The sequence below is a fragment of the Antennarius striatus genome, chromosome 10, assembly GCF_040054535.1.
Source record: "Antennarius striatus isolate MH-2024 chromosome 10, ASM4005453v1, whole genome shotgun sequence".
Classification (NCBI taxonomy): Eukaryota; Metazoa; Chordata; class Actinopteri; order Lophiiformes; family Antennariidae; genus Antennarius; species Antennarius striatus.
Window position 1 is genome coordinate 15,387,542 of NC_090785.1, and position 15,790 is coordinate 15,403,331.

The window sequence follows — 15,790 nt, forward strand, 5'->3', positions numbered from 1 at the left end:
GATAGCTGCTGCCACAAGGAGATATTTTATCTATTTTAACCTTTTATTTTGTAAGACATTTGATGTTTATTTTTCCATCTCATCTACTAGGAGCTAAAAGATGTCCACCACAAGGACCAAATGGCCGCTGCTCGAGGGATGCTACAAAGGAACATTCCCATGCTATATACAGCATCCCGTGCCTGCTTACAGCACCCTGATGTAGCAGCCTACAAGGCTAACCGTGATCTGATCTACAAGCAGCTCCAAAATGCTGTTTCTGGCATATCCAATGCTGCTCAGGCCACTGCAACTGAAGACTCAGTCCTCAGTCAGCCAGCAGGAGGTGGAGAGCTCGCCTACGCCCTTAACAATTTTGATGTAAGTCAAATGAGTGGTTTACAAGTTGCACCCCATTTGCCTTTTGTCATGAAACCAACCAGATATCCAACAATATGCCAGATTAATACAAATATGAACTTAAACATGAAGAATTTCCCTGCAATGATGGGCCTCAGTTGTAAAATTGAAATCCTGTTCTTGGAGGTTATATTTAGGTCAAATTTTTAGTTTATGGAAATGGCCCAACTGAATCATAAAATGACCAAGGCCCTGGAAGGGCTTGAGGTTGAGCTGGAAATTAGAACGAGGTATGTGGACAAAATTGGGACATGGCTTTTGGGTACATTTGAATATGTTCTTGAGTCACTGCTGCTCTCCTCCCTGATTTGATTCCATCTATGTCAAATGAAGGAGCTTTATATGGCTTTCAGAAAAGCTGTTCGTTTGAGTACATGTAGTGAAAGCTTCAAAAATTCTGAAAGATAAGATGAATCCCCTCTCTTTGGTAGCCCCAAGAGTTTACTCTATTGTTGTTTAGTATTAGTTGGTCAGATTGGTCATACTTTGTCATATGCTTGAACACAACATTGAAGACATTCCTGCAGCTCTTTGATGGAATTTTGTTAGCATGGTTTTGGGGGCCACAAGGATAACTGCAGTTAAAACAAAGTTGATGTGAGTGATCAGGTACAACATGGGTTTATACATGGTTCAGAGGGATGTCTGCCAGTGTAACGTTGGTCAGTGTTATGTTCACTCAATGGGTTGATGAGTAAAAAATAAAATATGATCCGTATTTTGTTTTATGTCATTAGATTTCAACCCAAATAAACACGTTATAGAAGATTAAAAGCAAAGTGGTACAGAGCACTCTTGACGTTAAAGTGATCCTGGTGACATAACGTAACATGTAGACTTTCTAAAAAAATTTTGATAGTAGTCACATAAGCCTTTATTTTTGATTTGCTGTTGATAATTGTATGGCACATTATTATTCTGCACAAAACAAAAGCTGACAATGCAGTGCATCTACTTGAGAATATGGACAGGTCTGTCTCATCAGTGATCATTTTACATGTAGTTATGTATAAAGTCATGCCCCCAAAATGTCGTATGCAGACCATTTCTGTATTGTTTAAAGTGTAAGGCAAAAAAAATTAGCAAATGAGTCATCTCTCTGTCTCACTGGTTCCTCCTCCGTGTCTGTCTCGTGTGCCTGTCACCATGGTGACATGGCACTCAAGTAGAGGAGGTCAGATGAGACGGAATGGAGGGGGCTGGAGGTGGATCCGATAGATGTTGGGCCACCAAATAAACCACAATCCTAACAACGGTGTCGTTAAATATTTTGTTGGAATAAGGTATCAGCAGGTGTGTCACTGAAAAAGTTATATTTTTGTTTACCTGCCATAATTGTCATGGTAATGTATTAACACACTGGGATGCCTTTACAACATGTCAACTAGTAGTCTCTCTCAACAGGCTTGTCCTTGTGAAATCAGGCAATTAGATGTTTTTTCATTCAACAGATATAATTGAGTGTGGGTGGATTTGGTTATTGTCACATTGTGAATCAGAATAGAAAATCTCACATTTATACTGTATACTGTATGTTAACAGTAATGGGGTAATCTGTTGCCTGAAATGATTTGTCTGCTGTGCACACACGTTTTGCCAATATTTATAGATATATTGTGAAATGGTCATCACTTAGTTCTTAAAGTTGTACTTAAGACAGATAATCTCTTTAAAAAAAAGAAAACCCCCCCCCTTTGTATTTCCATGAAGTGCTGTTAGTACAATTTACAACAAAACCTAAACCACCAATCAGAAGCTGGAGGAATTTCTAAGGAAGTGTCAGTCACTGGTGTACCCGCCTTTCCCATGTTATTTCACTGAGCATTCCATAGTAGCCTCCTGTGTGGGCTGCACTTTGGAGACAGGGCTGCAGGCTAGTGTGGAAGTTAAGGTAGGAACCTGACAGTGGCACTCATTCAAATTTTCAAGCTACGTCTACTCTGTTCAGTCAAACATACTGCAGCTTGAATTCACTATATGGAGTTGCTCACTGAAGGAGTAGTTGCAGATTGTAGCCCTCAGTGCTCACCTGTGGGACTTGACTTGAAAATCTGTAAATTTTGCCCCAACTCCACACAGAAATTAAATTTTGAATTAAAAACTAAAATAAGCCATCCATCCATTTTCTTGAAGATGAGATGACGATAATCGTCTTGTCTTCAATCACTTTTCCGCCGTGCAAGTCACAGGTGTTGCTAAAAAAGTTTTCCAGCTGTCTCCTATGGGCTAATGGGGAAGAATAAATACAGATTTTCATCTCAGATAACTTTCTCAGATAAGTTTCACTGTCAACTTTTATAATTTATTTGATAAAGCCATTCTTCGTTCATATGGCTTTGATTGTGGAACATACCAGTCATATACTTGTTAGATGTCTTGTAAACAATAAGACACACAAGCTTTTTTTAGCATTATGCATATTCAAATTTCCCAGTTAGGGATCAGTAAAGTCTGTCTCTCTAATCTCTGAAGAATTTAACTTTATTGATCCCCAAAGGGGTAATTATTTTACCACTCTAGCTATTCTGTTTGTGTGTGTGTGTGTGTGTGCGTGCGTGTGTGTGTGTGTGTGTGTGTGTGTGTGTGTGTGTGTGCGTGTGTGTGTGTGTGATATGTATAATTCTATAGGTGAAAATAAGCAGGGAGTCATGTCTGGATCAATCACTGTTAAATCAACCCTTACTTTACCACCTAGGATTTAGTCTTTGAGCTGAAAGAGCAGGAGATCAGTGAAGTATGATAACTTAAGCATTTTTTACCCCCAGGTTTAATTTCCTGTCTGATCTTTTCTTTACAGAAACAAATCATCGTGGATCCCCTGGCCTTTAGTGAGGAACGCTTCCGTCCCTCCTTGGAGGAGCGCCTTGAGAGTATTATCAGTGGTGCGGCCCTCATGGCTGACTCTTCATGCACACGTGATGACCGTAGGGAGCGCATTGTTGCTGAATGCAATTCTGTACGCCAGGCTCTTCAGGATCTTCTGTCAGAATACATGGGCAATGTAAGTGACATGTCTATTATCTATCTGTTCCCATTGCCACCTCACCGCCCTCTATTCTAGCCTCCTATTCAGCTGTTCTCTTCATTAATATGAGAAGAGAACTGATAAGACATAACAGATAAGTACTATCTACATACAGTATATGCACATATACATACACACAGGAACCAGAACAAAAGCATGCTGTTCAAGCAAGTGCCTTATAACTAGAAACTGAACAATGGCAAGATGTGACAAATGCTGTAGTGTTTTTAAGTCAGCATCACCCACCTTAACATGTTTCCTGTATTATGAGATAAGTCCGAGGACTTAAGACCTGTTTCTTTTCTGTTAACTTGGCAATTTTTCCTGTTTTGGAGCTAATAACATTTCTGTAAAGCTAAGAGCATCCCTGATGTCGCACTTGAATACTGTCTTTTTAACAAAGCCTACAGTTGGCTGAAGATTAACAAAGTAATAGCCTATTTGAAAATAAACAAGGCAGTCAGAGACTGCTACCTCCCACGACACCCCTGAATTCAAAATTTTACCCTGACCTGCACATTTTTGTGCCTTGGCTTTTTGAAAATGTTGTTTTTTGTTATGTTATTATCTTTATCTATATCTCATCAGGTTTCAAAGATTTGTACCTAAAAAGGTATAAAAGTGAAAATTTGACCTTTATATATGACCTTGACCTAGTTTTGTCAAGCTCAAGGTCATTATCTCACCTTCATCCCCTTTGCTGCCCGAGTAATGTGCTTTTTGCTTCTTCTTCTTTCTATCTGCTACGGTTGTGAAGCTATTTGGTGGATGGACAGATGGTCGGACAGACAAATACAAAAACACTGACAATTATAATTCATCACTGCTTTGCGGGATTAAATATTTTGGGCCATGTGGGACTTGCAAGAACAAATTCTAATTTTATATTGACTTGACACTATTTTTTCTGCAGTATTGTTTTTCAAATTGCTCAGATTAGGTTTGTAGTTCATGGCTTTCTTGATTGACGTATTGAGAAGAAATGTTTTCAGAAGTTGTGAGCTGTGAAACCAAAACAGTGCTATATTTTAAGGCAGAAGTGGCTCCATAGAACTGAGAAGAACTGCAGAATCACATGGTGATTATTTTCTAGAAGAAGTTGACTGGTAAAGCTTATTAAACCAAAGAGGTAGGCTAAGTACGGGTTTTACCTGTTCTGGGGTACATGCTTAAACAAGCGTGATGGGACAGTGTCTATCAGAGAAACCTTTAGTGTTCATTCTGGAGAAAAAGGCGTTTGACCCATTTTGGTGCCGGGTTCACATACAGATGTTGACTACCGGTAGTCCTCAACTTACAAACATTTGGAGATATGAACAAAAGTGCATCGCCATATCCGACTGTATTTCCAAAATTCCACCGTCTGCCACAACCCCCGCCGAGCAGCACTGCTCCATACACGTTAATCTCCAACACTCAGCTGTCCCTCTTGCTGTTGTGTGTTGTTCTCTGAGCATCTTAGCATGTCAGGCCATACAGTGCCGTACAGTAGATTGTCAAAATCAATAGCTGACTCTGGCTGTTGTTGTTGTTGAATGCGCTTAAAAACTGGTCGAGAGGTCCTCAAAAAAGCAATTTTGGCCAGTAATAAATATGCTCAGCTGCTAATTTTTTAATTTACCAGTCCTTTTGGCTGATGAGCCAGAAAGTTTGGACACTTTTGTTAGAGATTCATTTTATTGTGCTAAATAGAAAAACATCACCAAATCAGCTAATCTTGCAAGCCACTAATCTTGTGAAGTGTCAGGTAAATAAATAAGATGGTCAATGGAGAACATTTTAGTGTGTCCCTCAACCCAGTACATTGTCAAAGCTTCTCACTTGATAGTTGTTGGCTGCATTTTAGAGTGCAGTAATAGCTTTAGCAACTACTGCTTGTTTCTTTGCAAAGACTGGAAAGTTGTGAATTAATTGGTCTTAAGTCAGGTCCTCAGACATTCTCTTGTCAGCAAATGCTGACAGTACTGTGTATACACATGTGTTAGTTGTGTGTGTGCTAGCTCAAACAGAACACACACACACACACACACACACACACACACACGCACGCACATCTCTGTGGATGTGTAACAAAAGGCAGTGAGCACAAGTGACATTAAGATAGATACTTTGTAACCATTGGAAACTGCAAATGCAATGTCCAATGGTTATTTTTTTCCAATGGTGGCATGTCTGCTCTTTTTGCATTTTGGATTATGGCATTAAGGCATGGTCTATCCTTGGTTAGTTGTTTTGTATGACTGGTCCCTTTCTTTATTGTTTTGTGACTATCCTGGCAAAACCTGCCAGCATGGCATGCTTTGCAAAGGCTTTGCTCGCACATGGTTAACATACAGCAGATTTGACAAATATCAATATGTAATTTTTCTAATATAGTTGAGCAGCATTTCAAAATGAGGTTATATTCAAATGACTTGTCAGTATTCATATCACCATGTTACAAATAATACACAAAATTATTCCACTGGTTGGACTTTGCATTTCTTATTTGTAATTACTGTATTTCCCAGACTTTGCTTTGCCTGTCAGTGAACGGACGTTGAGTGTTGTGCTGCGCTAAGCTATTGCTGGTTAAGGCTCACAGAGGCTGGAGTGCCAGCAGATCATAAAAGCATTCCAGCGAATGAGTGAAAGCAGATTGCAAATCCACCTGCAGCGAAAGCAATTGCAGGATCCGATTAGGTCGTAAAACAATAAAATAATATGGGAGGTTAAAACTTAACAAGTTACCGGTAAGCAACAGCAGGTTGCACCAGCATTCACTTGTAGGCGGAACCGGAAGTGATATTAACAGTTATTCAAATAAGTATTTTCTGCTGATTGGTCGCTGAACTATCGCTGAACTACATGACATTCAGCAAGTTGCCATAAAAGTAAATACAATCAAGGGATATGTAATGATAAGCTCACCCTGACGAGCAGATTTTTTTATGTGGCACTGTTACATTCAGAGTAAAGGAAAGTCATAACTATAGGTAGAACAACACAAATAGTCCAATATGAATGTCTTTAATTCAAGGTGAAAAATTTCACACTTGGCGACCAAATTAGCATTATGACATCAGTCGATGTTGAAGTGTTTTGTAAACTTAATTTTCATAGACCATGAAATTTAGAAATAAGGGTTTCATGATATCCTGGTATTGATGCTAATTGCAATGTGGTGGGCTGCAGTCTGCCTTGTCTTAACATGGTGTCATAAGGAATTGAAAGTGTTATAGCACATTTCTTAATACCAGTAAGATTTTGTTTTGTTCCATTCTCAGGCACTTGCAGTTAACTGTAACGCAAGACAGAAATGGATTGGCATAAATCCTTATTACACAGACCAGCAAAAGTGTCACAATTACAAACAATTTTTTGTCATTAAACTAACATGTTACTCAGTATGTATAGGTGTGTGTGTGTGTGTGTGTGTGTGTGTGTGTGTGTGTGTGTGTGTGTGTGTGTGTGTGTGTGTGTAATGTTATTTTTGTATATGCATGTACACACGCGCACACAGAAAAAAAAAATACAGTCCATGCATGTATATATTTTTTTCTGTTTGTGTGTATGTATGGATATGGTGCATAGTGGTTGATGTCAGAGCTCGAGGACTTTGTGTTCTCTGCAAGCTGATAACTACCACTAGGTTTTGGTTGTGGGTTTCACAAATTTCATCAAAAGTTTCATAAACATCATCAAAAAAACATCCCCTCTCTTCTTAAATCGCCTTGTTTTTTACAACAATATCAATATCACCACTGCTCTCTCAGGATCTGTGTATGTCTTTAGAAAGTACTGGTTGTGTTGTTACCCTTTATGCATACCACTTGAATCATGTTGCTTCCCTTGGCAGTAATATAAACACTAAGCACTGTTAATTTAAAATAAAGGCAAAGTTTGACAGTTTGAAGTTAGTTCTTCTGCTGTTCTGGACAGCTGCTGATCACATTGGCTAGCCTTTTTATACAACAATGCTGCACTAAAAATACAGCATTGTTGTATCTGTATGAAGTTATTATTTTCAGCACTTACAGATCCTTTCTGTAGAAGCCACAAGATTGCACAATGGCAATGTAAATGTGCATGCCTTTCCATTATTAAAACAACACTCGGTCTTAACCTCCTGAACTAATTTTCTTTTTTGGCCTACAATACACTTGCAGAGACAGGGCAAATGGAGTTGTTCATATAAAATATATTGTAAGAAATTCAATATAAATTACTGGAGTGGAAAGTCTTACAAAATTTGTAAGTTTCAAGTAGTTTTTAGTACGACCATAAACCCTAAGATAATATTGGGCTACATTCACTGTACAGGTCAGATGTACACTGTGTGCAAAATTATTAGGCAAGTGATTGTTCTGTCCACATTATCATTTTATCCATAACTTCCAACTCTAAGCTGTATAAACTTCAGTACTTAATGGATTTAATGTATATCATGTGATGTGTATTTGTGTAACGGGAAGATGTAAACTTAGGATATCAACACCCTATATTGAGTTGTGCATAATTATTAGGTAGATTCTCAGCAAAAATGGGCCAAAAAATAGATTTTTTTTACTGACTCAGAAAAATCAAAAATTGTAAAAATTCTTTAAGAGGGATGCAGCACTTTTGCAATATCTAAGCTATTGGGGCATGATAACAGAACCATCAAACATTTTTGTCATAATAGTCAAGTGTTGCAAGAAATGTGTTGAGAAGAAAGACGCAAATTAACCATTAAAGCTTTGAGAAGAATCAAACATGAAACTATAAGGAACTCCTCCAATGCTACCATATTCCACACTGTAACCTACTTGGAGTGTCAAGAAGTACAAAGTGTTCAGTTCTCCGAAACATGGCCAAAGTAAGAGGCTAAACATTGAACTGCTGAACAAGACATACGTTGAAACATCAACAATAGACCAAGAAATATGTGAAGATAGATTTTTCCAAGATTTTGTGGACTGACGAGACTAAAGTGACTCTTGATGGACCAGATGGATGGGCCTGTGGTTAGATCAGTCACGGACACAAAGCTCCGCATTTAGTCAGATGCCAGCAAGGTGGAGATGGTGTACTGCTATGGCCAGGTATGATTAAAGATAAGCTAATTAGACCTTTTCTGGTTGAATACAGACTCAAAATAACCCCCATACCTAATTCCAATTTTTAGGAGGCACTTCAAGCAGTGGTACAGCAAAAAGTCTGTGCCTTTCAAGCAGCCTCTTTTGTACAAGACAAGGCTCCAACACAAGCATCAAAGTACTCCACTGCGTGGCAGGCCAGTAAATGCCTTAAAGATGGAATAACTAATGACATGGCCCCCTTCTTCACCTGACCTAAACCTTAGTGAAAGATGATGCTCTTCTTCTTTTCCTTTCGGCTTTTTCCTTCAGGGGTCGCCTCAGCGAATCAGTTGCCACCATCTAACCCCGTCTTCTGCATCCTCTTCTCTAACACCAACTACCTTCAGGTCCTCGTTCACTACATTCATAAACCTCCACTTTGGTCTTCCTCTTGGCCTCCTACCTGGCAGTTCAAAACTCAGGATCCTTCTACCAATATATTCACTATCTCTCCTCTGGACATGTCCAAACCATCTCAGTCTGGCCTCTCTGACTTTATCTCCAAGACCTCTAACATGTGCTGTCCCTCTGATGTACTCATTCCTGATCCTATCCTTCCTGGTCACTCCCAAAGAGAACCTCAGCATCTTCATCTCTGCTACCTCCAGCTCTGTCTCCTCCTCAGTGACATTGTCTCTAGACCAAACAACATCGCTGGTCTCATCACAGTTTTGTACACCTTGAAAAATGACGCTCTAAGGCTGAAAATTAGTATACTCATAATACGAACATACATACCGGTTAAAAATAGCTTTTCCGTTGGTTTATGCATGATAACTGTTTTTGGATAGGCAATTTCAGTGCTTGTTTGGCATCTCCCAGGACCCTGCTAACATCCCCAAATTCAACAGCCCTTGTGCTATTTGGTCTTAATGTTACAGGACTGTTTTTTGTGTGGCGAAAATCTGTTTTTATTTGGCACATTGAGGCATCTCTACAATAAATTTAAATATATACTGTTTGAGTCATATCTCCCAGTTCTTCTTGCTGTTCTACACATGTCTAGGCATACCTGGGTCTTGTGGTTTACATAGCAAGAAGTAATCGTAGAAGACTAAGGAACGTAAATGTCTATGCAGACATTTTTTTGTTGTTGTTGTAATTTTATATACTGGTTTGATCCCCGAAGGGAAATTAAGAACGCACACTCTAGCTAATGATTCAAACGCATGCATACATATATATTTGTGAGTACAGGCCCCTGTATCACACACACACACAAGGGGGCCTGTAGGTATGCAGGGGAGGTAGAGTGGCAGGCAGCTCCTTTTTGGTGCGCCTCAAATGAGCAATTTGTAAAGGGGACGGCACCTTGCTCAAGGGTGCCTTGGCAGTGCTCCAGAGGTGAGCTGACACCTCCCACTGTCAGCTCACCTCCAGGTATTTATTTTGGGGCGGGAGTGGGAATCGAACCGCCGATCTTAAATCACAGGATAACCCGCTCTGCCGCCCGCTTTTACCGCTGAGCCACTGCCACCCCTAAAATGTTGTATTAATAAAATGATTAAAGGAGATGCATTAAAGGACTTTTATATCGCGAATCCCAAAGACATGGGTTAGGCATAACCATGATTTGATAAATTTTTTGTCATTAATTTGTAAACTACAGGTAGATGATGCGATCATTGTTTTCACATGCATCACTGAAAGAGTTAGAATTAAATGAGTTTTTAAAATCTTCATGCTTTAAATTTGACTTGATAAAATATTTTTAATTGAGTATTTTTCGTCAGATTTTCAAAGATATAGGGATACATACCAATGCTATCAACAGTTTTATTGGCTTTAAAGATTTGGACAAGAAACCAGGTTGTAATGAAAGAACAAGCCAAGTTGTGAGCATCCATCATTTACCAAACACTGTAAATTATAAACATTTTATTTAAAAAATATATGTTTTGAGGGTTATGTTATCTTAAGTTTGGCACATCTTATCCACTATACACATATGAAAATGTACATAATACAAAAGGAAAATGGGAAGAGATAAGCATTCCTTTTCGACACAGATTTTGGGTAAGAGAGTGGGAATTGGTTCACTTTTTTTTTCCATTTTTTTATTTTTAGGCATGTGAGGTTCAGGGCTAAAGGGTAACGAGAGGAAACAAAAACAGTTTACAAAGAGCCAAAGTGCAAAGGGATGCATATTTTAACAAACTGTGTGGATTTTTTTGTCATTTACTACAAGTCATGGGTTTAAACAGTGAAATGACAAGTGATTGACAGAACCTTATAGGAATTCCACAGACATCCCTATCCTTGGTATTATCAAACATGAGGTCTCTTCATACTGTTTGCTAAATCACCAAAAAAAGAAATCTTTAGCTAATTTTTCACTTGTGACCATGCAACAGATTTGAAGGGCAATAGTTAAAGGCAGACCTTAGCTGAAAAAAAATTAATGAAAGAAAGTGGAGGTGCTTGACTTTGTAAATCTGTATGATCACTTGATGTAATGTGTTTGGTTTTCAATGTTAACAATTTTTGGTTTACACAAATACTTTAGAAGTTGACCTAGCCATCATGAAAGCATGTGAATAATTTGAGCCAAATTATGACAGGGTTCAGTTTGGAGACAAAACACATATGTTACCTCCTGGCTTCCTCTGGGGGGCACTGGGTCACTAACTATCTTCAACTGACATCTTACTTCATTCTGCTTTGTCTAATCATTTTATTTGCTGACTTAGTTTAACATAACCAGAAGTTCAAATGTCATTAAAATATCATTCATCTTCCTACCCGCTCCATCCCTTGCACGGGTCACGGGGAGCTGGAGCCTATCCCAGCTGGCATAGGGCGTGAGGCGGGGGCAAACTCCGAGCGCGACACCAGTGCACTGCGGTTAAAATATCATATTTCTAATATCTTAGCCAAGACCTTTGCACTAATAATTCCCTGATCAGACATGGAAGAACTCATGAGTTGATTTGTAATGGAAATCACCATTTCCTTTGCACATTTTAAGCCCATGGTGCTGTCAATCTGTGTTTATCTTTCTTTACTTAATTTGACCACTTGACCAGAAAGATTGGTTGCTTGCTTGCTTTTAATCCACTAACACATTACTCCACAGTTGCCCCTCCATTCTCTCATCAGCTCCCCTCAATCCCTCTCTCTTTCACCCTGCCCCCACTGCCAAACTGAACACAAAGAAGTGCGGAGCTGCGGCAGCAGCTTCAGTCTGATGCTAATGCACATCCTCTCCCTCCTGCATACAAATGTCTCCTGACCCAGGCTTGCTGTTTGCCTATGATTGGATCACCATTTGCTTTCAGGGTATTGACCGGAGTTTAACTTGACACTTGTTAACTGCTAATGAAGGAATGGCTCAAATATTTGCTGTTGACCATAACATTACATTTAACATTATCGATTGTAACTTTGTATCTGTAACAAAAATAATGTCTTAAAGTTAAGGTCAATTATTTTTGTGTGTGATGTGAACAGTGGTTCTACTAGAACTACTTTTTGAGTAGCTGAACAAGCTAAGTGTTGCTGGTTCATTGATGTGGGTGACTGAATATTAGATTTTGTTTTGTCTTGCCTTAATTGGGGCAATCTTGAGCCTGTCAGTCCTGATTAGTGTGTTAGCTGTAAAAAGCCTGGGCTTCTAGGAAAGGCTTTCTTTTCAGAATGAAATGGTCTCCTGTCTGGCATTTGCACTGTTCATTACCCTTTTTCTTTTGCTACCCTCACACCTCACTGTAGCTTGTCTGCATATTGACCCTCGTATATAATAGAAAACTGTACTTACTTATAAGGTTAAGAAGTTGGAAAGATGGTCACAGTGTAGGTGGCATTTAGGAGAATCCATGTACAGGTGTTTGTGCATTTAAACATCTTAATTTTTTTTGTTCTTGATGTCGAGGTTCAGGAAGACATCAAATGGTTTTTGCTAAGTTATGCAGTATGTTGGAAATTAGTATTAGTGAAAAATGATTTTCCGCATTTTGAGCATTTATTTGTGGCAGTTGGCCCTCATAGATGGGAGCTCTAACATTACTTTTTTGTACCATAGTGACAACCTTTGTACCATGGTGACAACTACATTTATTTTTCAGTATATTTCAGATTTCAATTTTTAGATAAGTGGCCTTGAATGCATTATAGTTCTCCCAAATAGAATAAAATTATACAACAAGACCACTGCCTGTGGTGCAGTAAGAAACATCTCAAAATATTTACTGTTTAAAAGAAATAAGACATAAATTACATTTCTCCACTTAATGTATTCCATTAGCAGAGGGCCATTTGGCTAAGTATTTTCTCTGTGCTGCAGAATATAGAGACAACATGGAGACAAATCTCACAGTTTACAATTTTCTTGTTTAAAATGATTGCCCCTGCCTGATATGAACAACCTTGCATTCATAGAAAAATAATTTGTGACTGTCTCTACAGCATCCATAAATGGTCTTGTCCAACTTGTCATTGTAGCAATAGTCATTCCTCACGTATTCTTAAATCTCACTTGTAGAAATTAGGCTTTTTTTCTTCTTCTTCTTTACATAAACTGAAAAAAAAATCCTAAAAGCAAACCCTGTGTCATTTGAAATGATCAAATGGTGAATCATATACTCTGAATAAATAAGAGTTCATACTTCACACTCTTTGTAAGGCAGTTGCTGACACTTGCACTGCCCATAGCCATTGATGATCACGAGTGCCCCTTCTTCATGGCTGGGCTCATACTCATTATATGGTACCTGTGTAGCTAGATCTGCCATAGGCTGCCGCTGTTGGGTCCTCATCTGTCTGCGATTCTGAATAGCTGAACAGTGACGTATCCGGCGCAGGGTGGGAGGGCAGCACTTCCGTGATATATACACAACAAAAATGATGAAAAAGAATGAAAATAGAAGTGCCATAGTTCCAATGATAACCCTATGAGTCATAATAGTGTTGTCCATTGCCGTAAAATCATCTGTTACAGCTGCCTCTTCCAATGTCGTAGTAGTCGCTTGAGCTGTTTGTGGTGTCTGTGTTGTGGTTGTTTTTGTAGTGATGATGGTAAAGCTCCCAAAATCCTCAGCAAAGTCCTGCGTGGGGGTTGGCTGCATAATTCCAAACAAGGAGCTTGTAATTTCTGCAGCAATAGTAGTGTCTGTGGTTGTACTAATGGTCTGAGCAACTGGTGCAGAAAAATTCTGGCAAAGCTGAAATCCATAAACGGCATCTAGTATCTCCTCACCTTGGGCATATTCAGGACTATGACAGAGGATAGAATGCTCCCACCTTCCTTTAAAGGTACTTAGCCAGGTGGCCAGAGAGCAAATCCGTTTGGTACATTCCCAAATGTTGCTTGATAACCCAACGGTGCCCAGAGACTGCCACATTTCCATGACTTTGGGATCCAGACTGCTAAGTTTGTTGTTATCCAGCAACAAAATCTTTAAATTTGGCAGCGTTTGAAACACATCTGGCGTCAGCACACGAATTTCATTTCCAGTGAGGTCCAGTTTCTCCAAAGTGATCCAGGTCCACTCCATTCCGCATGTTAAGTTGCTGATTTTATTCCATTGCAGATATAGAAACTGAAGGGCAACAAGACGAGGGAAATGGGCCAAGTTGATCTTTGTCAGCTGATTGTGCTCCAAGTGGAGCTCTTTAAGCTTTATCAGCCCAGCAAACCCATTCCGGGCCAAACTCCGTAAGCGATTGCTGCTGAGACCCAGGTATTCCAGGCTGCGACAGTCCCAGAATGCCCGAACAGGTGTCGTGCGAAGCAAATTGGAACGAAGGTGTAGTATCTGGAGCTTCCTCAGTCCATGAAATAACTCTGGTTCCAAAGCAGTCATCTGGTTGAATGACAGGTCCAAGATCTGGAGATTGATGAGGTGAATGAAGGTTGTGTTGGGCAACTTGGTGATACGATTGGAACTCAGGTTGAGGTCCTTCAGCTTGTAGAGCCCTTGAAAGGCATCCTCTTGGACAGTGGTAATCTGGTTATGGTCAAGATGAAGCCATGTGAGCTGGGTGAAGCCATAAAATTGATTTGGGCTGAGCTCATTGATGCTATTGTGGCGAAGTGACAACCCCAGAGCCCCCTTATCCACACCATCCGGGGGAGCCTGAAGCCCCTGGGTGTCGCAGTAGAATTGCAGGTCCTCGCAGCGGCATTTTTGAGGGCAAGTTGTGCATGATGCAGGGGGCAGCGGGCACACTAGGAGCATGCTGATCACAAACAGACACAGAGCCGTTGGTGCAGGTCCCACCAATGGCCACCTTGAATGGAAACCTGGGTGGGTTCACAGAAAAAAAAAATGAACTAGGGAACAGGAAAGTGTAGCTCTGCTGAGCACTATTTCATCTGTGACAATTATGCTTTTAATGTGGGCTCCTGTTCTTTCCCACGCATACACCAGTTGAGGTATTGAAATATGCAAATTTACTTCACAAAGCCATCTAATTATCAGTTATAAATGAGCTGAACTTCATTCCCTCTCCATTTGCTATTTTTTGCTAATTACAGCCATTTATTTACTCATTTCTGATGGATCAATTTTGCTGCTGTCTTTTGAATTCTTAGTAATTGTGTGTGTGTGTGTGTGTGTGTGTGTGTGTGTGTAATATATGTGTATATACATAACACACACACATATGTATATATATATATATATATATATATATATATATATATATATATATATATATAGTTTGTGTATGAGGACATTTGCAGTAAACAGAGTAGGCTGAAGAGCTTTTAGTCCGTAGCCGCCTCTTGGTCTTACTCCTTATTCATGTCAGACCTGCCTTATAAAGGGGTGAACTTACCCATTCTTTTGTGAACATCGGAGGCTGCATTCAACTGTCCTTTTTCGCAGACTCTTGGAGCAACCAGATGGAAGAGAAATCCAAAGGGAAAAAACCCTTTTGAGCAAGCACAAAAGGAATCAGCCTCTTTGGAAATAAAGCAATTCTGAGCCCACCCATATGAAACAAAATTAAAAATTCCATGTCACAAGATCGTTATTCCTGTTGTTCAGCTATGAGTCTTTTTAAAATCCAAGCTCAAAGAATGTGTTGACTCTTTTCCTTCAGACCAAAATCCTTATAATAAACATATATAGATACATATATAAGTTGATCAGTTGGATCCAGAGCGACTCCAGTGGACAGCCCCCCCTTCTTTTTTTTTTTTAACCTTTTGTTCTGCTACCTCCGTAATAATGTCAGCTCAAATCGTTAAACGAATATCTTCTTCCTCTTTCATGGTTGTAGTCTTTCAACCCTAACTTGTTGATGGCAGCCAGAGATCTTGCTT

General features: G+C 39.5%; 2 protein-coding genes across 2 annotated transcripts in view; one reads left to right on the top strand and one right to left on the bottom strand.

Annotated features, from left to right (window-relative positions):
• ctnna1 (catenin (cadherin-associated protein), alpha 1) overlaps positions 1–15,790 on the top strand; it is a 79,195-nt gene that overhangs the window by 17,557 nt on the left and 45,848 nt on the right. Inside the window, exons 6-7 of the mRNA XM_068325311.1 lie at positions 91–360; positions 3,197–3,400. Coding sequence (XP_068181412.1) covers positions 91–360; positions 3,197–3,400 — 474 coding nt within the window. The remainder of the gene's footprint in view (positions 1–90; positions 361–3,196; positions 3,401–15,790) is intronic.
• On the bottom strand, positions 13,122–15,354 carry lrrtm2 (leucine rich repeat transmembrane neuronal 2). Its single transcript, XM_068326091.1, has 2 exons — positions 15,301–15,354; positions 13,122–14,764 (listed from the first exon to the last, which is right to left on the bottom strand). Exons 1-2 carry the CDS (start codon positions 15,302–15,304, stop codon positions 13,122–13,124), a joined length of 1,647 nt encoding a protein of 548 aa, XP_068182192.1. The 5' UTR covers positions 15,305–15,354.